Source organism: Takifugu flavidus, chromosome 12 (assembly GCF_003711565.1).
Source record: "Takifugu flavidus isolate HTHZ2018 chromosome 12, ASM371156v2, whole genome shotgun sequence".
NCBI classification, from domain to species: Eukaryota; Metazoa; Chordata; class Actinopteri; order Tetraodontiformes; family Tetraodontidae; genus Takifugu; species Takifugu flavidus.
Window position 1 is genome coordinate 9,394,597 of NC_079531.1, and position 12,968 is coordinate 9,407,564.

General features: G+C 41.5%; 1 protein-coding gene and 1 long non-coding RNA gene across 2 annotated transcripts; one reads left to right on the plus strand and one right to left on the minus strand.

Annotated features, from left to right (window-relative positions):
* Positions 1-559: 559 nt before the first annotated feature.
* Positions 560-4,176, minus strand: LOC130535045 (uncharacterized). The gene is made up of 2 exons (XR_008953025.1): positions 1,069-4,176; positions 560-988 (listed from the first exon to the last, which is right to left on the minus strand). It is a non-coding gene; the product is annotated as an uncharacterized LOC130535045 (long non-coding RNA).
* Positions 4,177-7,540: 3,364 nt separating this feature from the next.
* zgc:162730 (uncharacterized protein LOC564559 homolog) lies at positions 7,541-10,484 on the plus strand. The gene is given in 3 exon segments (XM_057049847.1): positions 7,541-7,697; positions 8,189-8,938; positions 8,940-10,484. Coding segments are annotated over 3 exon segments (1,281 nt in total). The 5' UTR covers positions 7,541-7,664; the 3' UTR covers positions 9,438-10,484.
* The last annotated feature ends 2,484 nt before the right edge of the window (positions 10,485-12,968 follow it).

Consider the following 12,968-nt stretch of genomic DNA (forward strand, 5'->3'; position numbering starts at 1 on the left):
CGTATAAAGTTAGATAAAGTGGAGTTCAAGGTAATAAAAGTGTTCGTCACACTGCACTTTTATGGGTTAAAGTGAAAGTAATAGCTAATCTAAGAAAGCATGTGGGTGTGCCTGATGTGATTACTGTTGAAGAAATGATCAGGGTTTTTACTCTGTGTGTGCCCTTTTGCAAGTGTTTGATTCTAAAATGACATGATGTGGTAATCTGGGTGTAAATGAAGCAAATGTGGTAAATACACCAATCACAACATGCTACGTATTTGTTAGCTAATGAGCTGTAATCTTTGCATACCTTTTACTGCTTTAAGAAAGATATTTGTGACCTAAGTCAAAGGAGGAAGTTAATTCCTACCATCATGCTTGTAGAAGAATCCACAATAAATGTATGTATTTGGAGTTATTCCTAAAGCAAAGTGTTTTGGACCTTTTCCTAAAGCCTTATGCTCAATGCTGCTCAAAAAGAATCACCTCACCCAAACATCCCAGGTCTTAATGGATGAAATGCTGCAGTTAAGACATACAGAGAGACAATCAGCACCTCTCAACTAACAATCATACATTTCTGTAGAGTTGTGCTTTATTATATTCATAAATTGAAAATACTGACATAAAGAATTATATATTTGAACAGAGTCTATGACACTTGTTTCCTGGAAGTTAATAGAAAACATTGCAAATAGAATATTCTCTCTCCTTCCTTTCCTTCCAGTATGTGACAAAGTGCAATCACCACATTTCACCACTCATCTAATTTCAGGGGATTTTATAAATGTCAGTTTCCCAGGCAGAGCGTGCTCATTTACTGGCAGCTGCCTAAGCCAGCAGCTCAGAACATTTTGTTTCACTGGTTTGATTTTCCTCCTCTGCTTTCCCATTCATCCCTCCTTCTTCATTCTCTGGCCAATCTTCACTCTGGCTCTTTTTTCCAAGCGTAGAGGAAGAGAGTGGTGTGCTTCTCTGGGCAGGAAAAAGGGAAGGAAATGGCAGGCTGGGAGGGTGAGAAACAGTTTAAATGAATTAGGGGAGTTTCAGTGAATCTACAAAAGTGATTCAGCCACATGCACGTACACAATCCCCTGCCATTCAAGATCCATTTGAGATCTTCTGGAATTGAGGGAATGTTACAATCAGACACAGCACACACAGAATGAAACAGTAACAAAATATACTTCTCGCCTGTTTAAGCCTTCAGAAACTCCTGTCTGCTTCCCTCGCATGCTCTGCTCTGCTGTACTTTCTATACTTCCAGTTGCTCGTCATGTCCTTGGTTGTCCTCTGTTTATTCTTTGTTATGTCGAGGGTTTGCCGACACCACTGAAATCTGATCGTGTTGAGCTAGTGTTGGCCCAAGGAACGCCGTGATTACATTTTCCTGAAGTCAAAAAACCTCAGCACATCTTCTGGGCTCTTTCAAATGGCTCAGGTTAAGAGCTGGATGGCGGCCAGGGAGAGAGCTTGCTTTTGTTTCTGGGAGAATCACAGTGGATCAGGGCTGGCCTAGTGGGAAAACACCCGTGCGTTGGGTGAGTCACGTAGCTACAGACGCCGATATCTCCTGACAACATACACCGCTGACCTTGGACAGCAGGTCATCAACACATGCACCCACACGCACACACATGCGCACGCACACACACACACACACACACACGGGTAGGTACCAACATGCTGATAAAGCATTTGCTGTGCCAACAGACAGACGTTTGAAGGGATAGCTGTGCTTGAAGCATGTTTACCCTGAGAAAGTCCAAGTTTTTATGGTAATGTTTTATGTGTTTGCACTTGTAGCTCTTTTACTCGTTTTACTGTTGCTTATCAAAATATACAAGTTAGTGATAGTGTATTAGTGACATCAAAATATCCTCTTAAAGGAATAAATCTGTTTTTAACACAGCGCTGCTGCTTGGCAGCATGTAGGCAGCTATCATTGCACACCTCCTGCTTGGTGATGTCTCTCTCACAGGAGAAAGGGACCCTACCATCTGTGAGGAACTACACGTTCAAGGAGATTTTTCACAATAAAACTGGACCAACACTGTCCAGACACAAATGTCAAGGGACACAATCCAGCCGGGGTTTCTGCCCTACCGGGCGGATAGAGCTTTCACCAGGGGAAATGGGATCCTGAGCTTTTCTGACTGGTAGGACGGAAAACGTGGCTGGATTAAGGTCTCTGAAGACTGCATCTGGACAGCACAGAACTGGACACACATAGAAAAGGTTAAAAATAGAAAACATATCCATTTCCTTTGCTTATTGCTTAAGTTTGGGTCACAGGGAACACTGTAGTTTGTCCCAGGAGTCAACAGGTGAGGCAGGAATGATTTCAGGACAGGTTGCCCCTTCACTCACTTACTGATACATTCATAGCTGGAGCGGGTTAGAATCTCCACCCAAAAGCCTCATTTGGGAGGAATCAGGAGTATCATGCTGGACCACCAACAAAAGCCTGCAGACAGTTTTCACGGTTGCTCAGGTTGGCTGCAGGGAAGCACTGGTGTAAGTGAACTAGGTCACTATGAGGCTGGAAATCAAATTATAATTGAGAGACGTGACAAAGAGATTCACACAAGATCAAGGATGTGTGAATGATGCACAGGTTCAATAACAGCCCTGGAGCGAACAATGGTTAATGTTGACACTGATGCCTTTCTGGATGCAAATACAACTATCTGCATTCCAATGGTGACACTAAGGAGATGGAAGATTGGACTTGAAGAGAAAAGATGAGTAGCCTGGAGCTCACCAAGCTTACTGCTAAAGCCCTGTCAGAGGGGTGAAACTCTGACCCATCCAACAAGTAGAAAGACTTCAGCCATATGTTTAACTTTGGAAAACTGGGATCACTCTAAATGAAATTAGTTTTATTCTGAAGTGACAAAGCACTTTTTTTGAGAGCTCATAAAGTTTAATTTTCACAGCCAATTTGATGTAAAAGCAAAATAATTGTTATTGTAAAATATTTCTGGATCTACGAGCATAGGTAAAATGGTTATTATGGGCTGCAAACCCTACCAGTAAACAGCCTCTACTTCTATATGCTGGTTTATTTCTCTCCCTCAAACTGTTTCTCTTCCTCTTCTCAACTTGCAAGTAAAACGAACTTGCTGGTAAACTGAAACCTTACCCCCAAAAAAGAAAAAAACCTTCCTGAGGCAAAAAAATGGGATTTTTTTTTTTTTCTGGCAGCTGACAAAGCCAGTTCACAACGGCTGTCTCAAACAGACTGAAACCATATTTCTTGTTGACGACAAAGTTCAGTTACAACATAAGAATCAAGTCATTAATTTTTTAATCAATACACCTTTTTTTGGCTGTTAAACCAGAAAACTGCTCTTCCCTGAAAAAAAGGAACAGGCTACTGTTTTCTTATCAGCTATAGTTCCTATGTTTGATCACATATGAAACTGTTTCTTTGAGTTTTGTAAGTCACGCTGCTCATTGACACAGTTCAGCTCTATTCGGAAAGAAAAGACTAAAGCTGACAGGTCATTGTCTATGTGAAGCTCCTGCCTCCAAAACAAACCCCAGACAAACGAGAAGAACCAGTTTTACCTATCTTTTGTCACAGCTAAAAGACATTTTTAAATTCCATTTCTTTAATCATGTTATTTTCTTATGCTTTTCTAGTTAATTTTATTTATATCACCTCTATAAAAGGCAGAAGGAGATATATAAATCCTCAAAGGTCATTTAATATGGATTAATCATTATTTTCCTCCTTAATTGTAGAACATTTAGAGAACACAAGTGATGGTTACACAAAAAAGAGAAAAGGGTCAGCACTAGCACTGAAAACTAGAGCAGGGCGGCCATATGACTTGCAGTTACTCCTATATGGTGACGCACAGAGTTTCTGATCAGTCATCATGTAGGCTGACCTCTGGGATTACCGGTAATGACCTGATTCTGATGTAAACAGAGGTTGGTGTTACCAAATGCAGGGAGTTTCTCATCAGTCACACATTTCTATAGGGTTGCCCATGAAAATGTATGTGCAGTGTCATGATCCCATGAAGTCTTCCCACTTATGCTGATTTCCTTCACAGCAGCCCATCAAGGCCAATAGGAGTTGTTTGTTGTGTCAGTTGCTGTACCAAAATCACCCTCATGGTGACAGCGTGTGTGAACCACAGGATTGGCTAAAGTCCACATCTCCAATTGTGATAATCCCACATGCACTTCCCTGTCTGACACAGGACCTATAGATGGTGTGTTTGGAGAGGCAGGTACTTTCCCATAGGCGGTGACTCACATTGACTCCAGTCTCCCTTCGCTGCTGTCCTCCTTTCTTAGTCACCTGATTAATTCACAGACACGAGCAGTCGGCCACGTCGCTGCAGCAGCCATGTTAGCTGAGCAAACCGGCCTCTGATCTGTTGCTAAGTGACTGCTGATCCCCGTGCCCACTTAAGGGTGCAGTTTGGCCCATCACCATGGCGATGCTGCCCTGGGTTAAATATTTGAAAGTGTCACATATGAGAGGCCGAGGCTGGCCAAACAGTGTTGGTGTGAAATGTAAAAGGTTGGGGCCGAAGGAAAAGAAGCTAAAAACATTTAAATCTCCACTTATCAATCATCAATTACTGATTATTGGCGTTGGGAGGACTTCTGATAATGAAATGTCCCTCTCCAGCAGTCCAGGGTGAGTCATTCAGAAAGTTCCCCTGATGTGTCCCAAGTAAGGAATCCCTGAATCATGGTGAAGGGGCGAGAACTCTATTACCTTTATTACCTCCATGAACAGGATCAGCAGTGGCAAAAATAACTTTTGAAGTTTGTAGTTGTGTCTATTACTATTTGGGGACACTCCAGTGTCAAATTACGTAAATGCATCTGTTCCATCCAGAGGTAAAGATCGACGTCCTCTAGTAAATGATCCATTTATACAACTTAAAGGCAAACAGCCGGTCTGTAGCTTCATCTTTATGACCTTTTGTAAAGTACTGTTCATCACGTGAACCATTTCTTTCAAAACACCAGTGAGGCTGACTGGGCGACGTGTGCCCCAACATGTCAGAAGACTGCACATACTGCACATCACTGGAGGAGTCTGGGCAGTTACTCCATTAGTCACCCAAGAGAAAAAAGATAGACCAAATGTTTTCAGCACATTTCAGAAGGAATTTAGCTTTTCTTGAAGCTTCTAAATCCAGCTGAACTCTACTTATGATGCAAGTTGTTGCTTTAGAATGGCAGAAGCAGTTTGTAGTGAGTACTGGATATTCACCAATGTTACCACTTCAATGGAAACATGCATTGTGTATTTTCTTATAGTGGAGCCCTCTTGGCTCCTGTTCTCATCATGTCTCACATGATCTCTTATGTACTCTTCTAACATGATCTTTCCACTATCTGGATGGCTCTGAATGGCTTTAAGATACAAGATGATGTGTTGAGCCACAGTGGAATAGTTGTAACTTGAATTTTAGGATTCCTTCTGTGCAGAGTCTGAACCCTGTCTCAGAATTCTCAGTGTTAACGGGTGTTTACTGCAGGTTCCAACAGGGTAATGAACTGAGAGCAATAAATAGATCTTTCTTCTGGCCCCAGATCAGCATTCTCGATAGGTGAGGTGACATGAGTTACACAACTCTGGGTGGATGCTTTCTCACTTAAGCACTGTTGTCATTTCCAGTGTTGAAAGGATGGTTCCATTGATCTGATAGAGATTTAATCAGAAGAAACATACTCTGATAAGCATCCATTTCGACCATTACATCCCACCTGTGGAAAGACTCTTTCACTTTCCTTTTGACTGTGACCTGTCTAGGTGTCTGAGAATGTTTTATTTTTGTTTTTTTTTTATTTAAGTTTTGAGCACTGGTGTGTGATTGTGGTGGGCTGATGTGCATGAGACAAAACCAGATTCAAATTATTAAACCGCACAGAACAAATTTCTCCTCAAGAAATTTTGTGTTCTTTTCTTTCCATTTTTTTCCCCAAGTTGTTCTTTAACACGTCAAACAACTAGTTGACCGCTAGCAATTTGGAACCCATCAAAGCACCACGATCACTTCATGCTATTGATGAAACATTACAAATGGCGCTGTTGCCCACGGTGACAGAGAATGGTGTGCGGTACATCAATCATGTCCATCATATCTGGGTTATGCTATATATAATGGTGTTATTGTTGGAGAAATGTACTTTCTGTTTGTGTGTGTGTGTGTGTGTGTGTGTGTGTGTGTGTGTTGTGTGTGTGTGTGTGTGTGTGCGTGTGTGTGTGCCCCTCCCTGTTTTGAGTGACTTTCCATACCACTGCGGTGAGAGCCAAATGGGAACAAGTAGAACAAGACAACCACAAATCAGAAAGAAACATGCTAGCATCACACACGTTGCTGTGGTCACTTTTGCCCTCACACACCAGTTTACAGATTAGAAAACATCCCGAATGAACGGACTATATCGGAGTTAAGGTTTCTACACACTATATTAAACTAGATCTGAGTGTTATCGTCACTGTCCAGATTATAAATAGTTGTTTTATTTATTTCTAGCTACTGAACATGAGAGGCCGCTTGATGGTTCCTGACATTACATCATGGCTACTTAGAAGAGCATTAATAAATGAAATAAAACTACACATTATTCATTTTAAAGGACATTTTACTCCAAGTGAAACCTTTCCTCTTGTCATTTGGCAGGGTTTCTGTTTATCTTAAGTGATTTTTTTTTTTTTAAATTGCTGAATAAAAACATCATTGAGGATAATTGTTCAGTAGCATTACACAGGTCCCATACAGTGATCTTTTTTTATAGAAATGTTGTGGAATATTGCTTGTGTGTGCTCTATCCACACCTTTCCAGTGTGTTTCATTCATTTGCCTCAGGTTGATTTTCCACTCATCTTTTAACCTGTCACGGCTGTCAGTTTACCCTTGGTTCTTCTTTTTTTACTCTTGCGCAACATCTATCAGACCATATGCTTCGTCATTGCCAGTATCAATTATGACTCATGTGAACACACAACCCTTGCAGCAGTTGCAACAGATTATAATAAAACTGTTATTACCAGCGCAGCAATCTCGTATAGAAAACGTAAATTTGGATTCCTCATACGTTTGTTTGGGACTTTCTGTGATGAAAAAGCTTTTGATCGAGCTTCTTACTGGCAAGTAACAACAATCCCTTATCACATGGTGTATGTTGAGTTTCTGATTAGGTTATGAGATTACAGAAAGTACATTGAAATATTTATGCAGACACATATTCCATGTCGTCTCTTTATGTCTGGGTGTGACCGATCTTGTAAAATTTCCAAGAGTGATTTATAATGCCCTTCAGGCACCAAAGCTATAATAATGTCAAATAAGAACAAACCCTTTTTTTATTTTTATTTTTTTAAAGGCCTACATGGACAGCAAAGCACAAAACAGCTATCTAATGGCACTTTCCTTCCACATGCCTTCAAAAGTGAAGCATTTCACATAGCTAGCTAAAAATACACACTTTTTTGGACTCCCGCCCTCTTTGAGCTCACACTGAAACCTGAGGCGGGGGGAGGGTTATAGGGAGGGTCATCCCGGAACACCTTGGGAGGAGTTTCTGCTGTAACCATATAAAAAGCTGGGACATACAGCAACAGTCTGAACACAGATATCAAATATTTAACTGTGGATCACAGCGCAGAATATTTTTTTTTTTTGGCTGAAGGGTACAGCATGTCCGAAATGCTTGACAACATCCTCAAGAAGGTGAGTTACCGTTTGTGTGGTTTATTTATTGTTTGGTGAAAACATTTTACCGTGTATATTGAAGGGGAAAGATTACCTCTGATGTGAGGTAGCTCTGCAGCTGGAACTGAGCGTGCTTGTGGACATGATAATGACAAGTTCGGCAGTAAATTTCTTTAAGAGCCAAGTCTCCATCTTGAGTGGGTTGTGAGATAAGAGAGAGAGACAGTAAGCCACAGTAGCAGGAAATCCTAAAGAAATGGAAAACTAAATGTGTTCCAAACTCTACTGAACCTTTTTATGTAAACAGTGTGAAGTCGCACATGGATAATGAAGGTTTTAGACAGGAAACATTTGCACAAGTATGGCAATAACAGCTTATTTCTCACATTGGACTTTTTTAACAACTGATAAAATTATCAGAAAGAAAAAGTGATTAATAGTAATGTTACTTTACTGATTTCTGTTGCTTCTATTATCTGTGTATTAACTCTGTCAATCATTTTTAACAGAACTTCATGAACCTGACCCTGAACGATACCTCATTCCTGCCGCAGTCTGAATTTAAAGTCCCAGGGCAGACTGAGCTCAGCCAATCAGGATCCTTCTTGTCGCCCCCATCCCCCCCTGCCTTGTCGGTCCACAGCTTGAGCACTGAGCACATGAACTACAATGACAACAGCAGTCCACTCTGGACATCCAATATCTGGAGCCAGGGCCCAGTCTCCAAACCCAAACAGCCGCCCTTCAGGCCGGACCGCTCCATGAGTCTGACCGAGTCGAGCAGCAGCTTCCTCACTTCCTTCAGACACCTGAAGAATCTGGAGGGCGTTCCCTCAGGACCTACTTCTGCTGTGCCTCCGCCACCGGGTTTCCCTCCATCGTCCACCCTGCCGGCTCAGGTTCAACCAATGGTGTCGACCAACCGTTACAAGACTGAGCTGTGCAGAGGCTTCCAGGAGACAGGCACCTGCAAGTATGGTAGCAAGTGCCAGTTTGCTCATGGTGAGGCAGAGCTGCGAGGACTGTACCGCCACCCTAAATACAAGACGGAACCTTGCAGAACCTTCTACAACTTTGGCTACTGCCCCTACGGCTCACGCTGCCACTTCATCCATGAGGACAAAGTCAGTGGAGGTTCGCTGACGTCTGCCAAATTCCAGCATCAAGTCGCTCCCACAGCTCGACACCAGCTCCGTCAAAGTGTCAGTTTCGCTGGCTTCTTGGGTTCCTCACGCAATTCTCCTCCTCCATCATTCCCTGCTTCGTTCAACGATCTGAATATGGGCTTCGTTCAACGATCTGAATATGGGCTTCAGTCGGGCTCCCTCCGTTTCCCCACCTCCTGCCGATCTCCTCTCGCCAGTCTTTGGGGACTCCCTCCAGAATGAAGCAGCAGCATTCCAGTTTGGCAGCCACCAGACCCGCAAAAGCACCGGAGACATCCACAACATTCCTCTCATTCTGGATCCAAAGGCCTCATGCTGTGTGTGTGGCCACGGAAATAACATAAGCAGTAACAGCACCAAAGCCTTTACTAACATGGAAGAAGGGCAAAATCTGGACAACAAGCTCTTCCCCAGCGCTGGAGGCCACAGAGCATACACCAAGCCTGCTGGCCTCCAGCGCTTCTCTTCAGAGGACTCCCTGGAGGACAGCTACAGCAGCAGTGGGGGCTCCAGTGGCACAGAGTCTCCAACCTTCGACGGCTCCAACACCAAGAGGCTCACCGTCTTTGAACGCCTGTCCCTGTCTGATTAGAAGGCAAAGAACAGAGGGGAAAACTTGCAGCATGCGTCTGTTCAGCTGGACATTTTTAAGAACTGATCAGGACAAGTCAACTTTTGATGACACAATTAATACTTTTAGTTCTTAATTTATGCTTGTAAAAAAATACAACTTGTCTTAGATAAACTACACATGCTAGGATCATTTTATCACCCAAACATCATAGTTATTTTTATACTTAAAAATATTGTGTAGTCTATTAGACCTTCATATGTGGTCTTCCATAAATATGAGCTCCTCTATAGGTATTGACAGTCCTGGATAACGACCTGGTTTATGCTTTTAATCTGTTTTGATCAAAATTTCTTATCTTTGAGTAATTGCCGTGCCTCAGATATTCTCCCAGCCTCAAAGGATCTTTACTCATAGTGCCAAAGAAATGTTTAATTCAGTAGCCTTAAGCAGCAAGACCTGACACGTTATCTGTGATATGCACTTTACAGCTCAGTTAATGGGAGAATCATACAAGTCTCCTTGTAGCATTCAAACCAAAGCTTCATACATCACTTTCTGTGTGTGTGCCTGTGTGTGTGTGCGCGCGCGTGTGTTTATATATCTATACATATTAGGGTGCATGTGTCATCTCTCCGAGACATGGGATGTAAACATTGAGGTTGCAAAAGGCTGGATGATTCAAAGGTGCTTATAGAAAATATATGTCAGCAAAGTAGATATGGACCTTTTCATTCTGACACAGGGTCTAAGGTTTGAAGCCGTAAACATTCTGAGTGTGAGGAAGAGTGTGGAAATTGCACCCATCTTTTATTTCCCCCGTTTGCTCGACAGCCTGGTCCAGGGACGCCACAGTATTCCTTTCTGTTATTGCCTTATATTGTTAACTTAAATATTTATTATGATATTTATTTGTTTCAGGATAAAGAAATGTATTTTGTACGTTATTTATAGAAAAGAAAATATTCAAGGTCTGTGAAAAACCAATGTGAGAAAAATGCAGTATAAGAGAAAAGCCTATATTTTTAATTTGCCTGAAAGGGATTAAATAAATCTATAAATAAAGAAGTGACTTGTTTTTGTATTTATTCAGTAGCAAATCCACACTAAACAGTTACTATCTGCTTACTACAGCTTTATAATCCTTGACGAAGACTTAATATTTGTCAAATTTAAAAGGTTAGTATTTATTCACCTGATAGAACTGAGACACACTACAAGACCAAAGAACAATTATTTTCCTAAATATTGAATATTGAGAATAAGTACCTGTATAATGGGAATAAATATGACTTTCCCTAAGTTTCACTATTAGACAAACACTTCTGCAAATGCAGAAACACAGAATCCATTTTCTGTTCGACTGTCAGGCAGGTCACCGGTGTGAAAACAGGAAGAACCGCCTGTTGTCTGTCTCACACAGTGTTTTGTTGCAAACAGTGTCTGTGTTGTGTATACACTAGATCACCTGTGGGACATTCCCACATCAAGTCAGGTAAAAGCTGCTGTGCCTTAAAGCAAAATACAATTATTAATGACATTTCATGAGCAAGAAAGAAATGTGCAGCCAAATTGATTAGACACAATAGTAACTAAAGGACCCCGTCAACAAACTCTGTATATTAGAAATGCAAAAAAAATTAAAAAGGCAGAAGATCCCGAGAGTGGAAAATGGTTCCAGGCAAACATTATTGGGCAAGATGGACTGACGGCAGGAGCAGCTAAAACAGAGTGAGGTCCTGTTCGAGGTTTCTTCCTGCTAAAAAGGAATTATTCCTGTTGCTGTTGCTTGTTGGTGGGGTCATGTCTAAATCAATGGGAAAGTTGATAGAATGGTGGAAAAACCTCTGTAATAACCAACAAATGTAGTGGTTGTATGCTGGATAAATCTCTATTTCATTTGATTTGATATTTATCTTCCTCACTCTTTTAGAGACTTTTAGAGCTGCTGTGACTCCAGCTCTAAATGTAGTCCACAGAAACCAAAATTGTCCACAGCACTGTTGACTTTTATGGAAATGTAGCCTTAATATTTTGCTGCACGAAATCCATGTTCGAAAGGAGCAGAAGTTAATGATTCCCCTGTTATCATTTATTCTTTCTTTTGTTCAACACTAGCTGTCTGGCATCTTCGCAGCTTCCTTTTTGAAAGAATTTGTCTGTGATTGTGAAGCCGAAGCCCACCTCAAGGGCCCGATAAAAACATCACTCAAACAGGCTCATTAACTGAAAAGTCAAAGAAACCACTTCTATTACCATAATACCTTCACTTATCACTTTTATCACTTTAAAGTCACTGCACGGTGTCTTAAAATCGATATTTAAAAGTCTGAAAATGACTGAAAATCCCAAACACTCTGTTTTCACAGTTGCTTCTCGTGTACTTGATTTTTATCTATGAAAGTCCTGTGTTGGCCACACCCCTTCCCCTTTGGACCAATGGCAGGATGCGTTGCTATGGTGATGGACGATGACCACAAAGAGTAAACAGAAGGGATTTGTGTGTGTGTGTGTGGGAAGGGGGGGGGGGGGGGGGGTGTATATGTGTGTGCACGCAAATATTAACTTCCAAGCCTGTTCTGAAGGACTGAACTGATCAAAGTTCACCAAACCAGCTTGTAATGAACATAACACCAGTTAGTTAAATGAGTCTGGTTGTTTAACTCTTGTCGACACGGACTTGCTGTTAAATATTTTATTCATTTTCTTACTTATTTTGAATTATTCTGTCTCAAAAATAACCTCTGGACCTCTGTGGTGGATCCATGGTAACGCAGGCTTAACATTACAACCACCAAGTCTAGCTGTTAATAAGCAACCACAAAGCTCCTGAAATCACCTGGTCCTGAGTACACACTCACGTACGCACGCGTTGTCACACACACACACACACACATACACACACAAACGGTGGATCACATGCAGGTAAAGTTCAGCCCTGGGTGGACATCTGCAAATGAAATTCTATATTCTGTTGTTCAAAGGTGAGAAAAAGATTAAGCAAGAGTTGCAAAAGGGCAAGAAATGGAGGGAATGATGACGTCAAACAAGGATTCTGAAAAAAGATTGTTACCAAACAACAAATCAAACAGAAAGATAGATTTCAATGTGGAGCTTAAACAGAGGAGTTCCTGTCAGAATTTCCTGTTTGTTGGAACATTTCTGTAAACAAAGCAGCCGAGGTTGTCCAGTTAGTAAAGACAATGAACAAGATGCATATTCCCACTATTAACAGCAATATTAAAGTCAACAAGATTGTAGTTCATCTATATTTCCACTGTCCAGTTTCTTTCCTATGTTCAGGGGTGCCTTTTCCATCCACCAAGGTGATTTTGCCACAACTACCTTTAACTTCAGGCACCAATGTTCCTGTTCAGACGGGTTGATAGGGAACGCTCGTTCCTTCATTCCTTTGGTGTCTTCTCTTTATCTCTCCTTCCTAACAAATCTGTCTTTCCCACCTATTCAAGACATTTTGTCTTCATCACTGTGTGTGTGTGTGTGTGTGTGTGTGTGTGTGTGGTGTGTGTGTGTGTGTACATGCTCAGACAC